The sequence below is a fragment of the Alternaria novae-zelandiae genome (assembly GCF_023758075.1).
Source record: "Alternaria novae-zelandiae strain BMP 2774 chromosome Unknown scaffold_4, whole genome shotgun sequence".
In the NCBI taxonomy this organism is placed as follows: Eukaryota; Fungi; Ascomycota; class Dothideomycetes; order Pleosporales; family Pleosporaceae; genus Alternaria; species Alternaria novae-zelandiae.
In genome coordinates, this window is record NW_026056964.1 from 950,272 (window position 1) to 976,091 (window position 25,820).

Here is a 25,820-nt window from a genome sequence, read left to right on the forward strand (position 1 = left end):
TCGAATTTTAATTCCTTAGCGCTGGCCAGTAACGTACGAGCGAACTTTGGTGCATCATTGATGAAATCCTCAGACAGCCACGATCTAGGGAAAGGTATATTCAAATTGTCATGAACATCAGTGATGGCCTCCACTTCATCAAAGAGGTAGCCTTGGGTGGATATAAAGTCCTCAGTTATCATGGTGAGCCCTCGCATCCTGGGGTCCAGATGGCAGCCATCGAAAATGCTATATGGCGACGTTTGCCCCGGAGATTGTACTAAGGAAACTGTGTGGTCGTTTCCCTCGGCCTGATGAATTAACCATGGTGATGGTTGAAGCCATTTCCACGGGCGGAAGATGACATCTAGACTCCCGGAGTGTCTTATGCAAAGCATATAAAACGTTCTTTGAACTTCTTCCCATGATCTATCATAATCGGGAAATCCTCCGTGCGATTTCCATGCTTCAACATCAATCGCTATTTCTAGCAAACCGTATATGTTGTCGAGTGGATGCGACGCTTCGGCGGCCGAAAATCTGAACACCAACTCCTCCAAGGAGAGCGCGGGCAGTCTTATGTGTCCACTCTTACTAATGCAAGAGCATAGGTCGATGTTGAGTATGAAAGAAATGGCCTTATCGACTCGACTATCGACATGTAGTGACAGCTTGGTTTTACGCTCAGCGAATCTGGTGCGTGATGCACGGACCGCCTTCAGGAGCAATTCCCATTCGAGTGTATCATTGCCCTGAAGAACGTCGATATGATGCGCAAAAGCAAGTTCTTGCACAACCCACATACGTGTGAAGTACGGGTGCGTCAACAAAACTTGCAAAGCTTGCCACTGTGTGTCTTCCGCATGTCCAAATATTGGGTCATCCACGTCACTGGTCCTTGCGACGAGGCTCACGAACTGAAACAACCCTCGATGATTCGTAATTTCTTCTCCTAACCACACCAACACCGTATCAGCACATTGGAAGATCTTTCGAATGTTTCGAATCTGATGTCCTCGCTCGATCAAATCGGCCATGTTGATGCAGACGGCGTCAGCCCAAATCAGACGCACACGTCCGAAGTCCCGGATTCTCCTTAGAGCAAGCTCGAGATTTAGAGGTATTGGTAGTTCAGCACCATCTATGGAAATGGAGCCTCCATAGACGTTTGTCCCCCATGTGTATGAGACAGCATCGTATCCTCCAATATGGCCACTATGACGCTCGGCGCTCAGCGGTCCATCTGGTGGCAACCGTAGTCGTTCTCTTTGGCCTCGAAGTGGTGCATTGTAGTCGTCCGATGGTAACAGGACGAGTATGCGAGTTATGTCGTCCCTCACTGAATCTCCTGTGGTAAGATCAGGTAGCTCCTCATCCTCATAGACCCCTTCGAATGAGCGAGCCTCGTTTTTCCGCAGAATGTCGCTCGGGATAGGAATGGGTGATATTGCTTGGCGTACGTTTGGATTTGAAGTGCGCCAGTCGTCTCCCGCTAAGCGGATCCCAATTTCAAGATCGGGTAGGTCGTCCTCCTCCATTGTTCTTTCGGTAACAGTTTTTGCGCTCGTGGAGCGAGGTGGTAGAAGTCAACTCGATGTAGCCCAAGCGAAAAGGTTGGACTGCGGCTGAGATCAGTTTAGGCGCCAACGCAGCTGGTGGCGTTCATGCAATGCATGGCCAACCAGTGATACGGCTAGCTGCCCACATACCGATGAGCTCATCCCTAACGAACGATTGGTGGTCTGGTGGGAGTAAGCTGCGCAAAAACCCTTTTGGGTGGCAAAGGTCGCAGGACGTACAGCGAAGACGGCCCATGCAAGATAATACTACGATTTTCCCTACGTAGACAGTACATCCAACGCCATGCGCAACCCCTCACTTCTGCGATAAACTCCGCTAAATGGTATATACCCAATACTCATTACCACATTAGTTTTCCCGTGCCAACCTTTTTGTGCCCAGCCGAACTCAGAAAACATCCCTTTACTCCAATCCCGTACCCCTCCTCCCCAAACTCGGTCTCCCCCCACTAACACTCCCCCTGTGCATCCTCGCCCCTCCACCACCATGCATCATATCCAGATCAACAGGCGTCCCCGCGCCCAGCGCGAAACCATATGCCTCAGCTCCCTGCCCGGAGAAAACGCCGTCGTCGCCTAGACTGTGTTGTGGTGGTGGCTCCACGTTGAACGGCACGAAGTAACTGCTCATCGGATCAAAGAAGTTGTTGTTGTTCGCATTGTTGCCCAGACCCATGGCTTCGAGGTTCCAGAAAGAGTTGTTGAAGTCGGTTGCTAAATCGGGGAAGGGGGAGAGGTTCGTGGGGTCCATTTGGTGGGCGTGTGAAGGATGGATCATCGTGGGTGAGGTGTTGATGAGGGGAAGCGACGGGTGGTGAGAATGCTGTTGGTGCGCGTGGTGGGAGCCTGCGAAGTCGGCGAGGAACTGTTGGGGTGAGGCGTGTTGTTGCTGTTGTTGGGCGAAAAGAGCAGCGGGGTCGTAGCCGGCGGCGATGGCGGCGTCGATTGCGTCTTGCGAGGCCATGTTGATATTCATTTGCTGCTGCGCTTGCAGTCGGGCGGCATGATTTTGCTGAGATTGGCTGTTGTGTCGTTGCAAGCGTGGCAGATCCTGTTGGTTTGCTGAAGCGAGATCAGCAGGTTTTGAGATCGACTTCGACTTGTTCTTGCGCGCTTGTTTGCGTTGCTGATCGGTTTTCGACGGCGGCGATAGCGATGCGAAGAACTCTTCCACACTCTGTAGGTCGCTCTTGTGACCCAGAACGGCGTCAGTGCCTGGCTCATTCGGATTTGACTCTGCTGCATCTTCGTAGTCCGTTTTCGAGACGCCGTGCGGGTATCGATCGAACCAGTCGCCATATTGGAATATGCTGCCCTTCTTCTTTTCGCCACTCGCATTCGGCCCCTTCAGCTGCGCGTCGGCGTGCTGACGATACAGCTCTTTCAGGTTTTCCGCGATGTAATGGAACATGCCCCAGTACTTCTTCATCTTTGTCAGGTATTTGACGTTGTATGCCAGGTACTTTTTCGATTGCGCTTCGAGCTTCGGGTTCTTCGAGAAGACCCCATGGACGTGTACCGTCGAGGAGAAGAAGGCTGAGTAGCCGGCGAATGGTGCCACGACGTTATGGTCCATGGCTTCGTTGATGAGCATCGAGATCTGGTTCGCGGCGTCGAGCGCAGAACGGGCGGACTCTGTGAGGAAGTCGTGTGGCATGTCCTTCGGTGGCCTGCTGCCTGCGGTCGAGGGTAGCGCGAACCTGTGCATGAACAGCATGATCTGTTGCCATAAGATGTGAAGATACAAGAACGAGTTTGCAGTCTTGCCAATCGCATGGCTCTTCAAGTTCTCCGGATTGTAGACAAGCATCTCAGGCAATGCAGCCTTGAACTCTTTCGCCTCTTTCTTGATCGCGTTGTAGGTCGAATCGGCCGACCACATGGGCTCTGCTTCGCGTTCCTTTCCTCCCAGGTTCATGTACTTGATGAGTTTGCCCCATATGCAGACTAATCGTATGGTGTATGCCGAGACGCCCATGTTATCGCGCGGGTTCGCCAGTTGACCGCTGTCAGGTGGAACGGGGTTCGGCACGTCGCCTTCTAAGTTCTCGGTGGGCGCGTGTATCTCGTGTACGTATAGATGCTCCTTGACTGGTAATTGCACTTCGATGTACTGCTCGTGTACGAAGAGTGGTCGGTCGGTACCGGAGGAGTTGAAGCGGTCCATCAGGAAGCAAGACCACATGGTCCGCCGCCGTATTTCGCGATCAGTAGCGCTCAGGGGTTTCCTGTCTGGCTCGTTGACCAGCGGATCGTACTCGTTCTCTTTGTGCAGTTGCAGTGCGTATGCCATCCTCTGCGCCATACCGCCAAACATCCAACTCCGTCCGCCTTGACATGTGCCAAACTCATGAAGCCCTAGTAGCAGGTAGACTATCAAGATGGTGATGTTCGGTGCGTCGTATCGTTTCAGGGCAATCTCGCGCGCTCGTTCAGCCCAGCTGTCGCCCCGTAAGAAGCATGGCTCTGTCCGTAGTTGTGGGTGGTTCGAGAATCGTGCCGATATGGCGCACATAGCTAGTATCAGTACGGGCGGAACTTTCCCAGCTGCTAGTCTCCGCATAAAGCTCGGCTTGTGCAGGAGTGGGTAACTCTGTCCGTAGACAAAGTCAAAGTACACCTCAGCCAAGTGTTCTTGGATCTCTTTCGACGGCAAGCTCTCCGCGCCTTCTGTAAGAAGCTTACTCTCGTCTGATTCCTTCCCATGCGATGTCGACCCAGCGGTTTCTGGATCTCCTCCTTTTGCTTTCGACCATTCGTCCAACTCATTGCCGAAGGCTTCTTCTGCGGCGCGCTTCTTCGTGGTGGGTGTTTTGGGTGGGGCGCCGGGGATAGCGGGCTTAACGACGGATCTGCCCACATTCGCAACCGAAGGCAAGCTTTCCTTTGGTATCAGCTTGATGACACGATCTTCCATGCGCTTGAGCCTCTTGTCCAGCATGGCCATATAGTCCGTTCTCGGTGCAGCCTTCCTAGTGGTGACCTTGTAGACACACGGTATCCGGCTCCGCAGGCAGTGTTTGCATGCTGGCTTCTCGCCAGAGCAGCGAATCTTCTTCCTTCGACATGCGATGCAAGCGAGAGGCAGTCGTTTCCTCTCCTTACCAGCCTTTGTCTTCATCTCGCTCCAAAGTGGCGGATCTTGCGCATCGTCTTTGCTCCTTCGCGATGTGGTCGAATGGTTTGTGCCGTCATTGCCGCTGTTCATAGCATGCGCCGAAGCATCGTTCATCGATTCGCCAATTGCGAGCATACCCATGGCAGGTGCGCTCTCGGGGCTGGTGTTGTTTCCGTCGCGGCCGGGGCTTCCTCCAATGCTCATCCGATTTGGATGCGCACTCCCGCCACCACTCATACCCTCTTCGCTCATGTTGCCGACGCTGCCTCTGTGGTCCGCATATCCAGCCTCAATCTTTGGTTGTATGCCGTCGAAATTGGACGCGAATCCTTGGCTCTGCGCAAACGTCATGTCGAAGTCGGAAAACGAGCCCATAATGTTAGACGGACTAGTCCCAGTCGCATTCGGAGAGGCTCGAAGTTCAGGCAAGCCGAATTCAGCCAGCAGGAGCGAGTCGTCGTTGTCGAAGCGCGCGTGGGAGGGCGTGGCTATGGAGGTTGCGGTTGCGCCGGAGTCGGCCATGTTCTCGACGACTGCCTGCCGTCGTGGAGCTGTCGCGTAGCGCCGAGGCAGTCAGTCTTACATCAGGTTCCAAACTTCAAGATCAGAAGAAGAAATATTTCATATGCGCCTGCACCCAAGGCCCCAAAACAACATCGCAGGCAGAATCAGGCGTCGAGACGTCCAAACGTCGTGTGCTTGGATCGGAACACCGGCCGAAGAAGGGGAAATGGTAAGCTCCGACTTCTCCACAGGATAGTTACGGCCCTTGCTTGGAGTCCAGTGGGGGCGCTAGTCTCTATATCAAAGCGCGAGTTGGGTATGTGGGGAGGTGGATTGAGCGTCAGCACGCGCGACGGGAGCAGAGAAGCAGCACGCAGCCAGGCCGACACAACTCGGGGCTGGATGAGACAAGAAACGAGGTATGACGACGGTGGGTGATGTATGAAAGCCTTCCAAGAGGTGCTTGCTGCGGCCTATCCCTCCGCCTATACTATGGCTGCATTCCCCATGCCGCCTGTACAAGGGACGGAAGCATGGCCATGTAATGGCGCCCTTGCGATTCGTACGCTTGCCTCCCGTCGACGTCCGATTAAACCGCGATCAAACTCGTCGGCCCACTCAAGTCACTGGCCGCACGTTGGCCGATGCAAGCCACAGAATCCTGCCCTTCCCCACATGGCAATCCTTGCACGTCGAGACCCGGTGCTGATTATTCAGACATCACAAAGCAGTTTCCAATGCCACCAAGCCTCGAGCAGACCATGATCGCCGCCCAGGCTGTACGCTGCCTATCCTCATACATCGCTGTAAGGCGCCTCATATGCACATATATGATGTATAACTCTACACCGGCTCTGCACATCACGAGCGCATCTCCGTGGAGCCTGGTGCGCTGTGGCTAGCGAGTCTGACGGCGGGACCCGTCGTGTGCCAGGTGGTCGCTGTTCTGCGGGGCGCCCGCCCTGTTCAACGTTGCGACACGTTAGACGCACGCGAGGTATATGAGCTCTACATTGCGCTTCTATATAACCCATATGTCTTATTTTCCGATTCGACCACTTGCGTCCAATCTCCGGCTTCGCCCTTTCGCGCGAGACTGTGCGCCGGTCGCTTAAGCCTGGTGCCACGATGTTGCCTACAAACATGGGCGGCGGGTGCATCACGAGGGTAGTGCACAACCATCACCATCTAACTTGGCCAAGTGGACCATTTGCAAAGTAGGAATTGCGACTACCACCGGAAGAATGCGTTTCAATATTTGCGGCGCATACATACACGTTCGTTGTTAGGACCAGAGGTAGGCACCTGTGGGCTTTTCGTCTCGGGTGCGTCATCGATTCGGGCGTGTCGACACGACCAACCCCCTGCCCCCAGTTTAACGTTACGGACTGAACCATGACAGGCCTTCTAGCTGGCTTCTGCGAGCACGGTCCAGGAGTCGTCCGCTGATTTGAGATAACCCATCTTTCCTGGTTCGTAATTGCATTTGTCTTGAGAGGGGGCCGTTCTACACTGATCCCTGCACGTCACTCTCATAATATGAGTGGCTGATTTATCCATATTTCTTCATCTCGTGTTGTACACTTGACCACGCGCATATGGGCGAACCTCTTAGACGTAGTATTGGAATGCGATTCATACTGCGTTTGGTCCGCTGGCACTCCACACTGCAACTCTGGAGCTAGGTGTGTGCATTGTTGGGGCCATATGCAACTCGAGCCGAGGTTACCGATATTCGATATGGGAAGATGGAGCAAGCGCCTATACGGCCATACGCGACGGCCGATCGATCCAACAAGATCAATAGATCCTGCTGCTGAATCCTGAATCCTATGCATCCCACGCATAACGATATCTGTAATGCTATATGTCATCGGGTATTACTAGGGGCGGCCTTGTTACCCATGCGCCAACGCCAGACGTTCACCCGTAAGAGTAGTTCTGTGTAGTGTACCCAGGCTGCTCCACATCCCGATGGCGCGTACCCGATGAGCCACGCACGACTGCATTGACACGAACGACCGAGCCAATACCATGGCTAGCCTGGCAGTGAGGGTGTAGTAGTCCTAGCGAAGGTGGAGTGTTCACCCTTTACGATCACGTCGATCCAATCTTTGTTGCTACATCCTGCCATTGCCAACCAAGCCTATAGAGAAGTTTGCTACTTGGCGAAAGTATTGTTGAGTCACTTCTGAAGGATGAGATGATTAGGATACCAAAATCTAAAGGTGATCGTAGTTCATGATACCACCAGTCAAGCAGTCAAACGGACCAGAATATAATGTCAATTCACCAAGCGTCACACATCAAAGAGCCACATACAAGGAGCGACACTTTTATTTCCAATCCCTTCATTACGATCCCTCTAGCAGCGTTACATACAAACGAGCGACAGCGCGACCATCATCGCAAAAGACACGACAATCGTTAGTGTGCAGCATCCTACACTCCTTCATGCAGCAAGCCATCGCCCTTGCCTAAGCCTCATTCAACACAGCCACTCGCAGCCATGATGCATCCAGCTTTGGCGACTTCGGCCTCAGCTGCCCCGCCGTATTTGCCGTAGTTTGAGTAGGGGCTAGGAGGGGAGGTACCGTGTCAGCATTAATCCTTTGTATAAAGACGAGCATGACCGCAATGAAGAAAGCTTGAGATAACGTTGAAAGTCCAGGGAAGAGCGACGTCGAAAGAAGAAAGAAAGAGGAGAAGAAGCTTACATATAAGACTGGTACCAAGAGTCCCCTGCAGCCTGGACCTCCTTGGGCTCGTCACGCCTTTCGCTGCTGGCCATGGTGTCCATCATATCCTTGGGCATATCCACAATATGGCGCTTCTCCATCTTGGCGTTCATCTTCGCAGCTTCGGCTTCTACAGAAGCAGGGTACGGATTGTAATTCTCGTAGTAAACGCCGTAGCTCTCGTACTTGTCGTACTTATCGTACACCTCTTGTTTGGACAAGGGTTCGTCGCGCTTCATGTTCGTGGCTGCTGATTCTACAGGACTGTTAGGAGCGCTTTTATTGGGGAAGTTGGGGGGCGAGAGAACGTACCTTGCTGCATCTTCGCTGCCTCCGCTTCGGCCGGTGAAGAATAATCTCCGTACTGATAGTACGGGCGGTAGCCGGCGTATTCCTTGTAGTTGATATCTTGGGCTTGATTCGCGGAGTCGTCACCCCTCTTATCGAGTGGCATAGCTGCCGTAAGGGCGGCGAGACCCACGAGGACCAGTTCGAGATGCATGGCAGGGAATGATCGGCCGTGAGACAGCGGAGACTTTCAAGGATGTCGAGGAAGTAACCTTGAGGGAAGACTGTTGTGGTGATTTCCCAGTTTCGCCACGGGAGTCACCTTTTTGTACATGTCGGCTTGCAGTGCCTATGGAGTACAACCTCATTACAGAGGCCAACTGTAGTGAGCATGGCGTAAGGTTGCATCCGCATGCGCGTAATATTGTGTCTGCTCGCATTGACTGCAAGCATCGGGGAAGCATGCACCACGTAACTCGCGCAGGTGCAATGAAGTCGCTGCTGTAGGTTGTGCAAAGACAACATCGGTAAAGTGATATTGGTCCGAAGTTTTGGGAAGACGTAGTTCAGATGCGCTCAACAATGTACACCGCCTTCAAGTGAAGCAAGCAAAACGTACTCTTCCGGTAATAACGCCTACTGGTTGATGAGTGAAGATTGCAGGACAGATGTAGCTGTGCGTCGTTGCTATGGAGTCAGCGTCATGTGTCCCAATTAAGTCGTGATAGCTAGTCCGGCATACATGTTTGCTTATTGTGACCCCAATTCGGTGTGAACGCAGAGCGCGTCTCCATAGCAGTAAGGCGGAGTAAGTCATTCGGTCAAGCTATGGTAGCGTTGGGATACCTTTACGCAGGTTCTTCAATAGTACGGTACGATCGTGACCAGTACGGCGATTGATGCCTCAATGAAAGAAGGTCGGATACTGTTAGTGGGAATCCCAAAGATATGATAGGGTGCGGTGCTGCTAGCGGAGTGATATATGTTGCCTTTCACATCGCACGACTAACGTGTTTGACATGTCTGACGCCCATCACAGTGTCACTGCTTGTCCTACACGGCTGGCTAAGTCGTACTGATGTCCAATTCGTACCGAAAGTCGTACGTGGAAGATTATAGGGATAGACGGTGTTGAGGCCCAGTCGTCTGGTAAAGCGACTTGGAGGGACTCGCATCCCTTGCTGCGATAGCAGGCCTGTCGCGATTTCCTTGCTACTCTCTCATCGTCGACCAGTTTCCGATCTTAGGACGCGTTTATCTGAACTGCAAGCTCGTCATGTTCGACATCCTCCGCAATCGTCCTCGACACGAGCGGTTACTCCAACACGACTCCGAGTGCCATGAAGACGACGACACTCTTTTGCCTGGCTCTTCTTCGTCGACCTTACTGACGCTTAAATCACCAGCGTTCGAAGGATCGAGCCGCGATGTGCGAGTCGCAGTGAGGACCCTCATAGCATGTACCATCGTATACGTTGGTGCTGCTTTGTGGATAGCCTTCACCGTGAACAGGTCAGCTTTGATCTCTGATCCAGACGACTTTTGTATCCATCATGTTTCGCGATACTGTATGTAATGGACTCGCGAAGGACCCATGTCCTTACTGATGGCAACAGCACCGGTCATCCGAGATGTGAAACCAAATTGGCATACGCAGTTGTTCAACGGTAGCTTTCTCCATCAGAACATCTATCGCCAATCAGCAGGACCAGAAGTTGATGCGGCATGGGATGCACTGGGTGTCAATTGTAAGTCGATTGTCTAGCAGTACCAGCAACGCGCACACTCAGTTCTGATTCCCATACTAGATCGGAGTGTTGTGATACCCGAGGACGAAGCTGAGCGAACCGGGTTGCGACACGACCAGGTGAAAGTCAGCCAAGAGTATGGAGGTGGCTTCCCAGCGAACGTAGAAGGCCTCCATCACTTGCACTGTCTGGTATGCAGCAAGATCAGGTAGCGGACAGTACATCACTAACGTTTCGAAGGACCTTCTCCGTAAAACCCTATATTGGAACTATTCCTATTATTCGGCAAAGAAGGAAGGACCCTTCGTCAATAGCGAGTACATCGTGCGAGTACACACGACGCACTGCTTGGATATAGTAAGGCAGGTGCTCATGTGTAATCCAGACGTAGGTGTACTTGGTCAAGTGTGGTGGCAGGCCGACACTATGCCAGACCCGACGCCATTCGTGGACTTCAACACAAGGCACCGATGCCGAGACTATGAGCAGGTTCGAGAGTGGGCGGAGGCGCACCAGCTCCCACCAGAGACGGAGGTGAACATGAGCCGTTTCTACGAGATGCCGAAGCCGGGAGATTTCATCTTCCCTGAGATCCCATGAGGGTCGTGGACGCTGAGTATGTCAGTGGACGTAGCTGAGAAATGTTCGGTCCTTCGTAGCAGTATGAAATATCTCGCACGTGTCCTTTCCGTGACAGCCTGTGCAATATGCGCTGCGGTGGTAGATGTGTGCGACAACTGGCGCAAGGCCTTGTTCAGTTCTGGCGAGGCTTAACGACGCCATCGTGCACAATGTAGTACACGACTGTGCTGTCCGTGTCTACCGACGCTAATAGTACGCGCTTGGTTGTTCTCCATGGGTTGGTAGGGCGGTCCCCCTCTACTGTCGACGCGTCTGCCGGCGACGGGACCATAGTGATGGCGTCGAAGACCTGGGCTAGCCGACGCAGCGTCCACTTCTCGTTCAGCCTGGTGGGCAGTATCCATTCGCGCTCCGGCTCTGCCTTGACCTCCAAGCCACCTGCCTCGCCCTCGGCGCGCGCCTTCCGTTCGCGGTCGGCCTTCTTCAGCAGCTCCACCTGCTCGTCGGGGTGTACGTAGAGGCGGCGCGGGGGCAGCCCAGAGACCAGCGGGCGGGGAAGGGGCTCGTGGGTAGTCGGTGAGTGCGTGTGTACGTGGAGGTCGGACCAATAGTGCTGGTACTGGAGGTTGTGCAGTATCTGGCGGGCGAGCGATAACTCATTCGGAAGGTGGCTTGATGCTGCGGCTGCCTCGGGAGCGATTGATACGAACGTCTGCAGCGCAGCGGGCGCAACGGCACGTTTCATCTCTGTCGTTACGGCGACTGTCGTCATACTGGAGGCTGGGCGCGGAGAAGTGCTGGGGGACTATTGGTGGTGCAAGGTTTCGCACGTCGACGAAGCTACTCGGTTGTGGAAGGAGCGAAGATCTCAAAAAACACCCCGCCAGTCACGCGAAGGCTGCCGAGCGACTATGGGAAGGGGCGACGCGGCCTAGGCAGCAGACAGCGTCCATTCTTATAGCTTGTCCAGTTGGGTTATTTTCGCAGTTCAAGACTCCTTCGAAACTTCCAAGAAACATTCAATCATCTTTCCAAGGCCGTCGTCATGCTCGCAGCAATCTCCATCCCCACACTTCTGCTTCTGGCTAGCGTTGCCGTTGCCCAAGACGATACACCCTCAGTCGCGACCTCGCCATTCGTCAGTCCCACGCCCGAGTCTGAAGCACTGTATACTATTCAGACTCAGACCGCTACTGATGATGTCGACCCATGGTCGTGCTACATGGAGTGCGTTCAGCCTCCATGCCCGGCATGTATGTACATCCTCTTCGGCCTGTCGCGCAATATGTTAACAATGGTAGGCACCGGCAGCATGATGAGCGTTCCCCCGGTTTCTATGCCCAGTGTAACGGACGTGTCCGTCATCCCTCCGGTTTCCATGCCCACCGTGACGGACGTGTCAATTCCACCACAGTCTGGCATCTCCGTCGTCACAACGCCTGTTCCTATGCCCACTGTAACGGACGTATCAATCCCCCCTCAAGACTCCACTGGCGCCATGTCAATTCCTGAGGGCGAGACACCCATCTCTAGCGGCGCTGTTGACACGCCTTCTTCGAGCCTTGGCTCGGCCGCGAGTGCGACTAGCTCTGGTCTACCAGAGCAGACAGAAAACGCTGCCGCAGCGAGGGGTCGCGACATGCCCGTCGTTGTCGCTATTGCCGGCGCTCTGGCTTTCTTGTGAGTATCGAGTTGTGAGCGAGGGTGTCGGACTGTTCTTGTCAGTTGTTTGTTTTGTGTTGTCAATGCGACGGCTGCGTTGGGGCGCGTCGGAGCGACTCCGGCTGCCAATACTGCATGCACTCGAACGATGGTACCATTGTAGAAAGGTGTATTCGCAGTAAAACTCTGATGAATACGATACATAAACGAAGAAAAAAAACTACCCAAGACTCTAATGTATCTCGCAAGTCTAACCGTGACGCGCGGACTGCAGCGCCATTACGTGTGGCGAAGTACCTCTCGCGTATTCGTATAGCCACCTGGGCATCTAACGGTGGCTTATACGCGCTGCACGTCAGTGGGTCTGGGGTTGGCAGGAGCCGCGTCCACAACAATCTAGGCCGTCTCCTTCCCTCCACGCCAGCCCTAACACCATATAACCTTGGGTGCCCAGCACTCGCAACCATGCCGATTTTAAGACGGCTCCTGCTATTCTTCGAAGCTGGTTTCATACAAGCACCCCTATACTGGCCCAAGTGATAGCGAACAGAAAGCAGGGATCTCGCCAAGGCACTGTGACATTGCCAATCGAACCAGCGATCAACCACTTGGCTGACACGTCGAACCGTACACGCGCCTCAACGGGGCGAATCCCCTACAAAAGAAGCGCGAGCGTACACTTCACTCACCAGCCATGGCTTCCCCGAATAGCAACGTACCAACGCCAGTGCCGTTCCCGCAGCCTGAGGGCATTCGCAACCCCAATGCAGCGAGCCCTACCGCAGAGTCGCCCAAGACTCGCGAACGAACTTCCACCAATGCCTCCATCGTCTCCAACAAGATCCGTACCGCGACTGGTAAATTGATGGACGTGAACCCGCCGCCCGGCATGTGGGCTGCCGCAGGGACGACTGCCGCCAAAGCACCTTCGATAACGGACATTAGAAAAGGCTCATTTGGTTCTGACGGATGGAACGAAGACTCGCAACGGAAGAGAGCAGGTTCACGAACGAGCCAGGGCGAGCAGCGGTCGCGCGCTTCCACCAACGCGGCATCACCGATAGATCAATCTGAGCGTCCGTCCTTCGGTGCTCAGCGCAAGGTCTCGTCAAGCAATGCACTGAACACCGAACCCTTTCCTGCTCTGGCTGAGGAGGATACACGACAAGTTGCGGGGTACGATGGCCACGACGAGCGCCCCAATACCGGCATACAATCAAAGCATGATTCCGAATCCGCGACAGAGCACCTTGACGACGATAGGCCGCAGCAGCCAAAACGGACATCCTCAGGACGGGTACGTCTTCTCCTCCACCGTCCAGACAAACATGCTAATCATGGTGCAGTATGCCAACGGCTACGTACCACCTCCCAAGTTACCATGGAAGAAGTCGTTCATGATCGGGCTTAAAGGCTTTTGGAGGTGGTTCCTCACACCCGCCGGCTTCCTCATCACGCTCTACGGCCTGAACGTCGTCGCCTGGGGTGGTATGCTCTTCCTCCTACTCTGTAACGCCGCACCCGCCATGTGTACACCTACCTGTGACGACATCAATTCCCCGCGACGGAAGTGGGTCGAGTACGATTCGCAAATCCTCAACGCACTTTTCTGCGTCACAGGGTTTGGTCTCGCGCCTTGGAGGTTCCGCGATCTATACTACTGGGCTTGTTGGAGAATCGGAGGATCAGCCCGCACGGAGACGGGCATCAGACGTCTTGCTGGCATACATCGGGGATGGTTTCGGCTTCCAGGTTCAGATCGGCTGCCTGACAAAGCAGGCGCAACCGTCGTCGATCCCGAAGATCCAGCTGTACCAATTCCCGTCCAGATGATCCCCGACCCACCGCCCACGGCGATTCGCGCCCCACCCACTAAGAGCTGGAAGATGGATTTCGTCATATGGATGAATGTATGGAATACTTTCTTCCAGGTGGTTCTATGCTTCTACATGTGGCACTATAATCGCATCGACCGGCCTTCCTGGGCTACTGGTCTGTTCGTGGCTCTGGGATGCGGAGTGGCGGGTGCTGCAGGCATCATGATGTGGCACGAGGGCAAAAACGTCAAGAAAGTCGAAGGTGTGCCCATGCGTAGGGATTATGGAGACCAGCGAGACGACGAAGAAGCGCAGAACATTCCACTCGTGACCACAGGAGTGGCGACGAAATCCTAAGGAATCTGCCCAGCGCCTTGTGTTGCGCAGTCAGGGATAATGAGAACGCTCATTGGAGCGGGACCCTCCCTTTCCTTCTTGGCGTTTGGTCTAGTTGTGGCGTTGCATTGAACACAACATAGACACATTTTTATGATCGATACCCCAACAGCCCGCGGGCAAGTACCACTTTTTAATAACGTACACATGACCTTTTCTGAGTCAACGGTTCTTTGTTCTTCTTTCATCACGTCAGCTTTCCGTCGCGCAAAGAAAGTGCCGGAAGTTCCCTCCGGACTTCGCCATAGATCAACCTTATGTGAGCCTCGTGCTGACAAGCTTGCCGAGCTCCCCGGATAGGCCGAGCTGCATGCTAAGCGTTCCCGAAGCAGATCCGTTGATCGAATGACGTATCAACGTCGTACTTTCTACGGACTGGTGACAGTTGCACGCGCTCTTGGTATTTATTTAGCCAAGGCCTTGTGATCGTGTTGTCTTTCGTATTTTGCATCTTCATCTACATCGTACCTACATTTATCTCCAGTCATACCTTCTTCCTCCAAACAAATAACATCATCAGCAAATACTCCGAGAGATTAAAAGACATGGCAGCGCAAGAGTATTATCTAGGTACAGCGGCTGCGCATGAACTGCCAGGTAGCCACCCGCCAAACCCATATCCACCGCAGCCACCAAAGCCGCCACAATACCAACAACCACCTGCGCAACCTCCACGACCACACGTTAGCAATCCTCCATATGCGAACACGCCACCTCCATCATACTCAGCATATCCTCAGCCGCCTCCGCAACAACCTCATGGCTATCCTCCTCAACAACAGCAACGCCAGTACTACCCAGAGAAGAAGAACGCCCACGCCATGACAGCGCCATACCCCCAAACACCACCAGCGGGCGGCTACTACCCACCCCAACGGCCGATGCACCAAAACAACGGCTACTTCGGCGCCCCTCTTCAACCCTACAGAAGCCACTCGCAACCCGCGCGCGTGCGCTTCGCAGATCAAGACTCCGACCGCAGCACAAGTCTAGGCTCCATGTCCGACTCTGACGATTACTCCCCACCCCGGCACAGCAGCAGCAGCAGGCATCATCGCCATCACAGCCACTCTACCCGCGACCGTTCCACCTCTCGCGACCGCGATCGCTCGCGCAACGAACGCAGACACAAGCCACGCAAATCACACTCGTTTGACAAGGCACATGAGGACAAGCACAAGAACAGAGACACGTTCCTCGGCGCTGGCGCAGGCACGATCATCGGGGATGTGATCTTCCCTGGTTTGGGCACAGCAGCCGGATTGGTGCTGGGTGGCTACGGCGGGAGGAAGTATGCCGATCAGAGGAGTAAAGGCGATTATGCGGGGAGCGAGAGGAGGAGTCATAGGGGGAGCCGGAGGGCGGGGGATGATGGATGGGATGAGAAGACGAAGACGTATCGGAAGGGTGCGGCTGTGAGGTGATCACATTTACGATCATGATTATGGTTTACTCATGCTCTCGATGATGTTACGATTTCTGTCCTTTCTAACTACGGTTTATGACGGGAATGACGTGGGATGATGAAGGAATGACCTGCTTTATACGCTGCTGGACAGCATGACTCTAGTTATTAGTATCAATATATTCTCAACTTCTCACAACACACCTTCCATGGCATGGTCGGCTTATGTCATGTGAATAAACATTATTGTAATTTGGCATGTTCGTCTTCGATCGCTCGAGGGCGATAGCGCTACATGTCCATCTACCTGTCCCTACATTTTCGGCGCACGTCTTCAATCGTCTTCACGATAGCGTTGCAGCCGTTTTCCTACTTCCGTCGCGCTCTCCATGATGTATGTCTTTGACCGGCCGTGCGGTAGCATTCCATCTTCCTCCCCAATAATGATACATGGATGTATGTCTTCAACCGAACTTGCGGTAGCATTCCATCCTAAGCCTCCAGTTATAAATACAAACAAAAACATAATGGGTGCACGTCTTCAACCGCGCGAAGCGGTAGCGTCACACCCTGATCTTGACATCCAATCAGAAGTCTTGGAAGAGACTTTCTAGTAGATGCCAGGCACGATCCTGTACGGGACAAGCTCGACGTAGCGGTCCCAATCCTTGCCGTACTTCCTTCGGCACTTCTCCTCATCGCGACGCTCACGGTGGATAAGCAGGATGGCAAAGTAGACCATGAAGAAGTAGGTGAAGATCATACCCCAGCCCTTGGCCTCACCAGGGACAGCGTACTTTCCGTAGCTGTTCTGGTAGAAGTAGGCATCGGTTTGAGCTGCTGTGATGGGAGACTGAGCCGCGTTCTTGATGAGGTAACCAGACATGGCAGTAGGTAGAACGTAACTCCAGCTCATGAACCAGTCGCCAAGGTAGTTGATGTGACGCGCCATACCCCACCAGCCACTGATCAGAAGCTTGGAACCTGCGGCTGTCTCGATGCACTTGAGGTGCTTGACACGCGGGTCGTTGGGGTCGGTCCTGAAACGGTTCTTCTCGTTGTTCACCGAGCGGAAGATGTAGTATCCAATACCCTGTACGGCCAGCACGCCAGCGATACCAACGGGACCGAGATCAACGGGATAGTTGGAGAGGTAGCGGGTTTGGATGGAGTAGGTGAAGGGCACCCAGACGAGATCACCGAAGGAAAGCATCATGCCAAAGCCGTCGGCGATGATGTCGATGGTGGTCAAAATAGCGGGCTCCATGAACAGCGCGTCGAATGTGTACACGGTGTGGGCGATGGTGACGAGAAGGATGCTGTCAGTGACGCGGCCGAAGTTGCGGTATTGCTGCATGATGAAGGCTAAGTCGAGGATGATCCATCCCAGCATTCCGGGGCGAAGCTCGCACCAAGCTTTGATGTCAACCTCTCCGAAGATGGGCATGTTGACACGAGGGTTCAGCTCGCGTCCGATAAACCAGTCGTAGAGCATGTTGCCGGTACGGCCACCGGCAGCAAGCTCGCGCATAGATGGATCCTTGGGATGCTTGACGCTGAAAGAAGCGACATAGCAATAAGTGGCCAAGAAGTAGGAAATGAGAATGTTGCTCGTCAGGATGCCAACGTAGTTGTCGGTGATAAAGGTCCAGACGGGGAACTCGGCACCCTGGGAGATGGTACCGGCAGCGAGAAGAGTCATGATGAAGAGGGCTGAGTTCCAGGCATTGAACCTGTACTTGAGCCTTCCGCCGCTCCTGAGCTCGGTACCCTCAACTTCCTGGCCAGGAAGGAATCGGTAGAGGAACAGACTCAGGAAATAATAGGCCAGGGTACCAAGGAAAGCCTGGGTGTTGAGTAGACCCGAGAAGCCAGTCCATCCTACCTCCTTCTTCAGCTGCTCGAGAGTGAAGCTGTAGGGGTGGAGAAGGACAGGCGCCGGGCATCCAGAGATGTCATTGCACAGAAACGTGAAGACGTACACCAAAACTGGAAGACCGAAAGAGATGATGAAAGCTCCGGGGCTGGAACGAGGTTAGCGTTGTGATCGTCAGGGCGCGCAAAAGTCGTGGATGGACGTACGGTCCTAGGAACTCATAGCCATGAGGCTCTTCAGCCAGCGACTTAGTCGCCTTGTCAGTCTTCGCTTTCGACATGTTTTCAATGCCGAATTGTCGCGTTCTCCAGCTCTTTCTGTTCCGGCTAGATCCGCCGAATGAGGGAGCTCGAGGAATAGGGGTCTGGTCGCGTCGTCACAACAAAGGTTCTTGTCGCAGTTGTCGTCTTCGCCGAGGGTGATTGTCGCGCCGCCTGAACCAAAGACAGCCACGGGTGCAGTGTCCTATATAGCAATGAATGAGGCTGGGCGCATCAGACGATGAAAGGGATCTCGGATTCCATTGCAGCCGTAATGACGCGCACACGCCATCTTGGCCGCGCTAACCGCTTTGGGCGCTACCGCCCGTCGTTACTGCCGCTGCAAGGCACTCGACATGGAAGGCGCGGCGCCGGAAGTCAACGTGTTGCGAAGATGGACAATCGTATCAGCTCCACCTTCACCGTCACCACGCCTCGACCCTCATAGTGCGTAGTGCGCCGATCAACTACGCGATGATATCCCTACTCTACTCGCTCCTGCTTCTGGCAGCGTCGGGCCCATTCGCAGCGGCCGCTTCGGACAAACAGCTCAAGCCATGTACCGTCATCTCACCCACGTCCGAGCGCTTCTTCGACCTGAACCCTATGCGCCGCCAGCCACCATCGGAGTCGGACGGCAAGAAAAGTAGCAAGAAGGAGGGCGAAGAAGGCAGCTGGCATGCCAAGGGCTACGATTACAATGCCAACTTCACAATCAACTTCTGTGGACCTGTAGTGGAGGAGCTGGACAAGGTGCAAGATCTAGACAAGGGCCTTTGGAAGAACGTCAGCGCATTCTACGAGAGGGGAGACAAGCAATGGGCTATTGGGTGAGTCTCACATCCTACAAGGTGGGAACAGATGGAGGGGTTCAAGTTGCTCGTTCACAACCAGGCAGAACAATCCATTGAGGCGCAATGCTGACACCTTGCGATTTCTAGTCTCGAGAACTCAGAACCCATCTTCCGCGGTCGCAAGCTCATTCTAAACTACACCGGAGGTTCGCTCTGCCCAGACCTGTCCTCGAAATCCAAGCGCGCGCTCGAACCCACCTCTCTTGACACCCGCGAGATCATTGATGGCGACGATGACGATGACAAGGATGACGGAGACAAAAAGAAAGGCTCAAAGAAGACTGAGCGCCGCAAGACTACCATCATCTCACTGCTCTGCGACTCGGACCCGCTTGCGAAGACCAGTGTATCCTTCGTCGCGGCAGTAGACGATTGCTCATACTTCTTCGAAGGCCGCTCGCCCTTCGCCTGCGGCGGCGTACACCAGGATACCCAAGCTCTAGGCCCCGGCGGCGTCTTCGGTGTCATCGTCATGATCGCCGTAGCCGTATACTTTGCTGGTGGTTGCGTCTACCAACGCACCGTCATGCACCAGCGCGGATGGAGACAGCTGCCCAACTACGCAATGTGGGCAGGCATCTGGCGCTTCTTCTCTGTAAGTCTACTCCGCTGTTGTCGTAGAAGGAGTAGTAGTAGCGCCCGGTGGTGATGACAGACGCTCGAATGTCTTGTTGGTGTTGCTGACATCGTGAAGGACATGTTCATCATTCTTACTTCGTCGTGTGCGCGCTTCATGCCTTCCCGCCGGGGCTACAGTCGCGTCTCGCTCGGCCAGGATAGCGGACGGAGGGGACGAAGGAATGAAGATGAGGATAGGTTAATAGACAACCTGGATGAGGAGTGGGACGATTAGATGTGGCAATACATTAGTATCGGGCATGGCATAACGACGCGGCGTTTACGGAGTTTGGTTAAGTCCAATAGACGCTCAGGAGCGCATGAACAAAAGACTTATTGACTCAGACATCTTCTTCTGGGGGAAAGTGAACACCCTAGAGCCTACGTTGACATTAGATCATCTACTTTGCGTGTTTTCATCTTGATGTAGGCTCCAGAGTGTCCGGCTTTCTTCGTATGAGATGCTGATACATTACCGATGGGTTCAATTTCACGAGTGCACGTTCATGGAGATGTTTTGAAGACTGCATTGGTAACGCACTGACACCAAGTATCCATGTCTCCACCCGGCCCAGAACTAAGTGGCTAAAGACACCATGTACACCGGAGAAGTACCGACTGAAATTGCAAGAAAGGTCGCTCGTTCCTCTCGTATTATCACCGAAATAGACCAGTTCCTCTCGTATGTGCTCGCGAGTCAACTTAATCAGGCCCTTCATATCAACTGATTCGGGGAAGGAACCCTATTATTTTGAACGCCCGCTTGACGAATCGACTAACGCCTGGGGTATAAAGCAGCGAACCATGAAGCAATACGGATATCGACGGCTAAGATGATGCTGTGTCGTGAGCACACCTACATCTCCTCATCTACCACGTCGTCGACTCGGGCACGCCGGTCGACATGGTCGCCACCGTTCTTGGACATAGATGATTCAGTCTCCATCGGAGCTGCCTCATCAACGTCCTCCTCGACGGAGTCCTGTGCGGAATCAACGATGCTGCGGTCGTCCTCCACGTCAAAGTCCATCTGCTCTTCTCCCTCGGCTGTACTGTTTTCTGTATCTTTCTCTGCTAAGATGTCGCCGCGAGCGATGGGCTCAAATTGCGCATCGATACCTGCCAAAATCTCTCTGATTTCCGACCTCAGCTCCCTCTCTTCTTTTGATTGCAGATTAAGGGGCTGACAGCCAGCCGCGCCACCAAGCACTCGGGTATAGTCCCTATCCATCTGCACGAAAATCTCATCAACCTTGGTTTCCATTGACTCTTGTAGTGCTTTACACATGTCGTCAAGGTGCTTGTTGACTGTGGCGATGGCTTCATGGAACATTCTGTGTCGCTCCCGCTCCACATGATCTTCCATGTGTTGTTTCATGCGCTTGTAAGATCCAGCGCCACGCTCTTCTGTGCACACATCGTATACGTCATGCATGATGCCTGCGATACAAGGGCTGAAGTCACGGTTCGCTTCGCGCTGGAGTTCGTTCATTTGAGTGATGAGCGTAACCCCAAGATCCTTAAACAGCTGCTCGTAGTTGCAGACCTGTGTCTTTAAGATTGAGAGATTCGCCAGGCCAACGCCGCTGGTCCTCGCACGCTCTTCTATGGCTTCGTGAAACTTGTGAAGAAGCGTGCCTGAATTGCCGATATACGCATCGAATGCTTTTGGAAGGCGCGTCTGGAAGGCTCGCTCCCAACCCGTTGCTAGTTGCTTGATGATGGGATCCACAAGATCGGAGTTGAAGTCACGGTGGCCGGCCGCAGAAGAATGATAAACGCCGTCGCGTCGAACGACTGCCTTGTAGGATCCCCACGCGAGGCCACCTTGATCCTTGTAACCCCAAGCATGTGCTGTAGCTGGTGCAGATTCAATGGCCTTGTTGATGAGCTCTGGGCATTTGTCGAAGATTTGAGTCTTCATCTCAGATCGCATCTCTTTGATGCAAGCACCAATGGCTGCCTCTAATCCCTCCGTTAACTGAGTAAGCCGCCGCCCTAGGTAGCTGGCCTGCTTGCGCTTTTCCTCGTCCGTCATCTTCGAACCCGCCCCGTGGTTTGACATCCAGAGGTTGAAAGTGGTTAATATCTGGCAGACGCTGGTCAAGAACGCGCGGCTAGTTTGGATGCGTCCGCCTTCAGTAAGCTTCTTACAATGGTTCTGGAGTTGGGGCACTTCTGTCTCTTCGGGTGTTAGGAATCCGGGCACTTCATCGTCTTTTTGCATTCGGTCGCACATTTTCTGGTACGCGCGACTGCTGACGCAAAAGACTGGCAGAGACCTAGCAACCTGGCTGTAGTCGCGCATCTCCTCATCGGGGTTGAAGTTGTCTTCGTCTTCTTCGGCCGCGTTTTCCTGGTCGATTTCCTTGATGCCGGCAGCGAAATCCTGCTGAATAGCCGATTTGGAGTACTGGTTTCGGCCTGCAATACAGATGCGGCTGATCTCAGCTTTGATTTCGTCCTTCTTTCTTTCCAGTTCTCGAATTTGAGGTTTCAGGTCGTCGATAGAGTGCTTGATTGCTATCCCTTCTCGCCTAGCATTCTTCTTCGTTTCCCTTAGCTCCTTCAGTTTCTCTTTGATGTCAGTCTCGGATAGCCGCTTCCTCTCTTCCTGGAATGTGACTTCATCGTCGCTCCTAGACTCATCGGAATCGGAATCCTCAAAATCATCATCCGTATCGTCATCGAAAAGCTGTTTCCTTTTGCGTGCCTGCTTGTTCGAGACGGCCTTCTTACGTTTGTAAGTCTTGGGCTGGGGTGCGAACACAGATTTCCCGTCGTCCAGTTGCTCCTGGAGTGATTCCCACACCTCAATGTCATCACTTGCGCTCGACATCGCAAGCTTATAGACCTCTCGCGATTCGTTCAACTCTTGAATCTTGCTCCGAATCTGCTTTATCTGCTCATCGTGGCGTTCCTGTTCTTCTTCAAACGTTGCAACATTCTCTTCGAGCCCGAGACTGTCGATTGCTTCAGTGATAGAGATGTCATCTGTCTTAGAGCAGATGAATGTAACACTGGAGAAGCCGCCGTCGTATTTGAGCTGCCGTTTGAAAGAGTCTCCAAGCAAGGTTTTAGCGGCTTTGTCGTCCACAGCTCGATTGATAGGAGCAACGATCCAAAGACCAGTGCATTGCTTCATATAACCCTGAGCAACAGCAGCTCTCGCAGCGTTACTGTCATGAACACCCGGCAAATCCACAATGACTGCACCAGTCGAGAGCGCATGACTCTTCGTATAGATTTTGACGACCTTGATCAAGGGCCAGTACTCAGTTTGGAAAGCTGGCTTGGAGACCTTCTCCTTGTTCTTGTCCTTCTTGGCGACTTTCTCTTTACTATCCACGTAGCGTTGGAGCTCTCGATAGAAAGACTGCGGTCTAGCCGTGCGTATCTTTTTGGTAGTTCCAAGTACGTCGACAACGGATCGCTTGGACATGAGCGAAGGAATGGTGCAGTCACCTAAAGCATCTTTGGCGACCGACGGGTAGACGGAATGGAACTTTGCCCATGCAACACCGGCATCAGAATTGGGATCCTGCGCCTCGCGCGAGAGAGAACCATTCTCAGAAAGGAACTCGCGTAAAAGAACTGTGAGTTCCTTCTCCCAGTCCGCCTGGCTGATGAACTCAATCTCGGCGCAGTATTTAGAGCCTGGGTCGGTGCTGCTGTTCCACGAGATCTCGGTAACCACCGCAGTGCAAGCACGCATGCAATTGGTAGGTACGAGCCGCTCTTCGTCAAGCATAGCGTTGATGACGCTGCTCTTCCCAGCTCCAGTATTGCCCACTACGCCGACCACAGTGCGCTTTCGCTGCGCTTGGGGAATGAGCTTCTCAATGGCTTGTACCCATGCCGCAGCGTCCGCATTAGATAAAGAGTATTTTAGAAACTTGTCTTTAAGGCTTGCGAGAACTTTGAGCGATGTGGAAACGCCAGCCTCAAGGATGTCAGGGTCTCGTAGCTCAATGACTGAGCGAATGCATCGATCAACGGAGCCCAACTCTTCTTGGACATCTTGTTCCGGCGAGGCATCTCTGTTGAAAATCTTTTCCGGGTCAAAACTGCTTTCCGGCTCCATATGGCCATCTTGAGGAAGGGACGTATGTTGCAAAGGGATTGGCGACTGTCTCTCCTCCTTGACGGCGGAACAATTGTTCATTGGGTACATCGATGGTGCCGCAGGACGCGCATCAGTAGGTTCACGATGAGCAGCTTGCGCTGCACCCTCCGTAACTGAAGCAGCGGTTGGTCGAGGAATTGCCTGGCGGAAATTGTCCCCTGGAATTGACGGTGTGCTTAGTTCACTAGAAGAGCGCCATGGTAGCGGATGAGATCGGTTTGGCACAGAATATTGAACAGGAGACCGTGATTGAGACCACGGCGGATACCTATCTGAGTCGAGTGCAGGTGCGCGGCTACTCAAAGTACTGGTATGCCTCGAGGTCAACGGCGAAGCAAAGCTGGGATTATGTTGAGTTGCCGAATGGCCTGATGCACCGTGAGAGGAAATGGAGGCTGTCTCAGCACCATAGCGTAGTGGTTCTCTTCCCATTGTTCCAGGGTTGACATGGTTGTTTGCTGTTTGCTTAGCATCGTGACCAGACTCAATCTCCTGGTGCCGACGCGGGATCTCGGCTTGAATGAGCTCTTCCCTGAGCAATGGAGGGTCTTGTGTTTGATGTTGTACCGTTGCGTTGAGCGGGTCTACGGCATTAAAGACCACGACACTGTCTTCTGGCACTAAGAATGACTTGACGATATCGCTTTGGTCGACGACACAGCCTTTGTAACTAATGCGAACACCGATAAGATCATGCCGTTTCTCGTAAGTATCCTGAATCTTATTGATAGGAATTTTCTAGAAGCAGGTCAGCGGATGGGCGTGGTACTGCATCGGCGCATTCGAGGTGTATTCCGCGCGCATCGACGCCGCCAAAACATCGTTATCCCGGAACAGGGAAGGGTATAGAGCTTACATTGTGGCCTATCATCCATAAGAAATCGGTTTCCTTGAAGTCATCCTGCGTAGACTTGCGGTGATCGAGCACACCAATCCAGCACCGGCGTGCTTTGAGCTCCTGTTGTGGTACAACACGCTTGGCGCGTCGATGGAAGTCGTCCCAGTCCATTGCTAGGTTATGCTTATGAGTGAGATGCTGCGGCAATGTATTGATGTATGCAGAAGCTGATTTGACGCGTTAGGCGGGAGCTACCCACGGGTGCATGCAGCTTGCGAACTAGCGATGGCGGGGTTTGCAGGATGGTGTGACTGAGAGCATTGAAGCATTGGCCAGCTGTTCGTCGCTAGTGCGTGTAACGGTGAATGAGGAGATTGAATGTGTTGGATGTGACCAACGGTCCCTGAAGAGCAAACAGCGGGGCAAACGCGTCTGAACACGCTAAGACACGCCAGCACATGACGCCAAGCCTTTCGACGCGTCCCGATCTCGCTGCCGTCCTTTCGTCCGAAACTTCACTTTGTGATCATCATAACATCACAACATTCATCAGTCTTCAAAACCATTGCATTCTTTGAGCGCGGGCTTCGCTACTTCTAAAGTTCCTAGTATGCGCACGACGCTAATAGAGATTAATTCGATTGTTACCTCCACCTGCAGCTCGTTGCGATGACGCACTCCATTCACGACAAGAACGATAGTCTGTCACAAGTCTCATGCAGTAGCTCGAAGCTATTCGCAGCATTTTGCCAACTGGATCGTTTCCCTGGACATGCTGCGAAGATATGAAGGCGCCCCAGCCACCCACACGAGCTCGGAACGACAGCATTATTGTCCACGCATCTACCATAAAGCGCGCCAACTATTTCAATACGTTTAAAAGAATAGTTTCCGGCTGGTTCAGACACATGTGCTCACACGCAGAGTGGTCGTTATCACATTCACTTTTCGACTTACCTAAATGCCACTGTCCGAATTTTCTCCGAAGAATCGATCGCTGCACAATGCGTCCGATCACCACCCTGGTTCACAGTGGTTCAGTCTCTTTTACGATGACTTTCCCATGCTCAACACAATGTTCCTCGAACTTCTAGGAACCAAGTGTTGTTTCTGCATTGTTCTAGTTTGGCCACCCTCCTTCCTAGCTGACAGGCATGTCGTTCATTTGACTCACCGCTTTGTCTCATTATGTCGTGGTTGACTCTCCACAATGGTCATGCCTCCAACATGTATACTTCATTGGATTATGACGAGTACAGGTGTGCAAAAACCCTTTCTATATTCGCAAACGATGACGGAACAGACGCCGCTGCGACAGAAACGTGTCGCCCCAGAAGCCAACCCCGGTATCAACGGATTGATCGCAGCATGCAATAAAAACGACAGATTCAAACTTCTAGAAGACGAAAGTGTCCTGCCTGGAGACTTGCG

The 25,820-nt window shown here is 53.3% G+C and overlaps 9 protein-coding genes across 9 annotated transcripts; 4 read left to right on the forward strand and 5 right to left on the reverse strand.

Annotated features, from left to right (window-relative positions):
• Positions 1 to 1,962: 1,962 nt before the first annotated feature.
• On the reverse strand, positions 1,963 to 5,199 carry J4E88_002827 (uncharacterized protein; the record flags this gene model as incomplete). Its single annotated transcript, XM_049396485.1, has 1 exon — positions 1,963 to 5,199. One exon carries the CDS (start codon positions 5,197 to 5,199, stop codon positions 1,963 to 1,965), a length of 3,237 nt encoding a protein of 1,078 aa, XP_049257833.1.
• Positions 5,200 to 7,894: 2,695 nt separating this feature from the next.
• J4E88_002828 (uncharacterized protein) lies at positions 7,895 to 8,421 on the reverse strand (the record flags this gene model as incomplete). The annotated part of the gene is made up of 2 exons (XM_049396486.1): positions 7,895 to 8,175; positions 8,232 to 8,421. The coding sequence occupies 2 exons, from the start codon at positions 8,419 to 8,421 to the stop codon at positions 7,895 to 7,897; spliced, it is 471 nt and encodes a 156-aa protein (XP_049257834.1).
• Positions 8,422 to 9,483: 1,062 nt separating this feature from the next.
• On the forward strand, positions 9,484 to 10,555 carry J4E88_002829 (uncharacterized protein; the record flags this gene model as incomplete). Its single annotated transcript, XM_049396487.1, has 4 exons — positions 9,484 to 9,775; positions 9,824 to 9,955; positions 10,016 to 10,146; positions 10,196 to 10,555. 4 exons carry the CDS (start codon positions 9,484 to 9,486, stop codon positions 10,553 to 10,555), a joined length of 915 nt encoding a protein of 304 aa, XP_049257835.1.
• A 154-nt stretch (positions 10,556 to 10,709) lies between these two features.
• J4E88_002830 (uncharacterized protein) lies at positions 10,710 to 11,309 on the reverse strand (the record flags this gene model as incomplete). Its single annotated transcript, XM_049396488.1, has 1 exon — positions 10,710 to 11,309. The coding sequence occupies one exon, from the start codon at positions 11,307 to 11,309 to the stop codon at positions 10,710 to 10,712; it is 600 nt and encodes a 199-aa protein (XP_049257836.1).
• Positions 11,310 to 11,582: 273 nt separating this feature from the next.
• Positions 11,583 to 12,221, forward strand: J4E88_002831 (uncharacterized protein; the record flags this gene model as incomplete). Its single annotated transcript, XM_049396489.1, has 2 exons — positions 11,583 to 11,790; positions 11,839 to 12,221. 2 exons carry the CDS (start codon positions 11,583 to 11,585, stop codon positions 12,219 to 12,221), a joined length of 591 nt encoding a protein of 196 aa, XP_049257837.1.
• Positions 12,222 to 12,893: 672 nt separating this feature from the next.
• J4E88_002832 (uncharacterized protein) lies at positions 12,894 to 14,373 on the forward strand (the record flags this gene model as incomplete). The annotated part of the gene is made up of 2 exons (XM_049396490.1): positions 12,894 to 13,496; positions 13,546 to 14,373. 2 exons carry the CDS (start codon positions 12,894 to 12,896, stop codon positions 14,371 to 14,373), a joined length of 1,431 nt encoding a protein of 476 aa, XP_049257838.1.
• A 2,054-nt stretch (positions 14,374 to 16,427) lies between these two features.
• On the reverse strand, positions 16,428 to 17,973 carry J4E88_002833 (Delta(14)-sterol reductase; the record flags this gene model as incomplete). Its single annotated transcript, XM_049396491.1, has 2 exons — positions 16,428 to 17,841; positions 17,900 to 17,973. 2 exons carry the CDS (start codon positions 17,971 to 17,973, stop codon positions 16,428 to 16,430), a joined length of 1,488 nt encoding a protein of 495 aa, XP_049257839.1.
• Positions 17,974 to 18,427: 454 nt separating this feature from the next.
• On the forward strand, positions 18,428 to 19,660 carry J4E88_002834 (uncharacterized protein; the record flags this gene model as incomplete). Its single annotated transcript, XM_049396492.1, has 3 exons — positions 18,428 to 18,783; positions 18,895 to 19,402; positions 19,502 to 19,660. 3 exons carry the CDS (start codon positions 18,428 to 18,430, stop codon positions 19,658 to 19,660), a joined length of 1,023 nt encoding a protein of 340 aa, XP_049257840.1.
• Positions 19,661 to 20,281: 621 nt separating this feature from the next.
• Positions 20,282 to 24,560, reverse strand: J4E88_002835 (uncharacterized protein; the record flags this gene model as incomplete). Its single annotated transcript, XM_049396493.1, has 2 exons — positions 20,282 to 24,289; positions 24,408 to 24,560. 2 exons carry the CDS (start codon positions 24,558 to 24,560, stop codon positions 20,282 to 20,284), a joined length of 4,161 nt encoding a protein of 1,386 aa, XP_049257841.1.
• Positions 24,561 to 25,820: the final 1,260 nt, after the last annotated feature.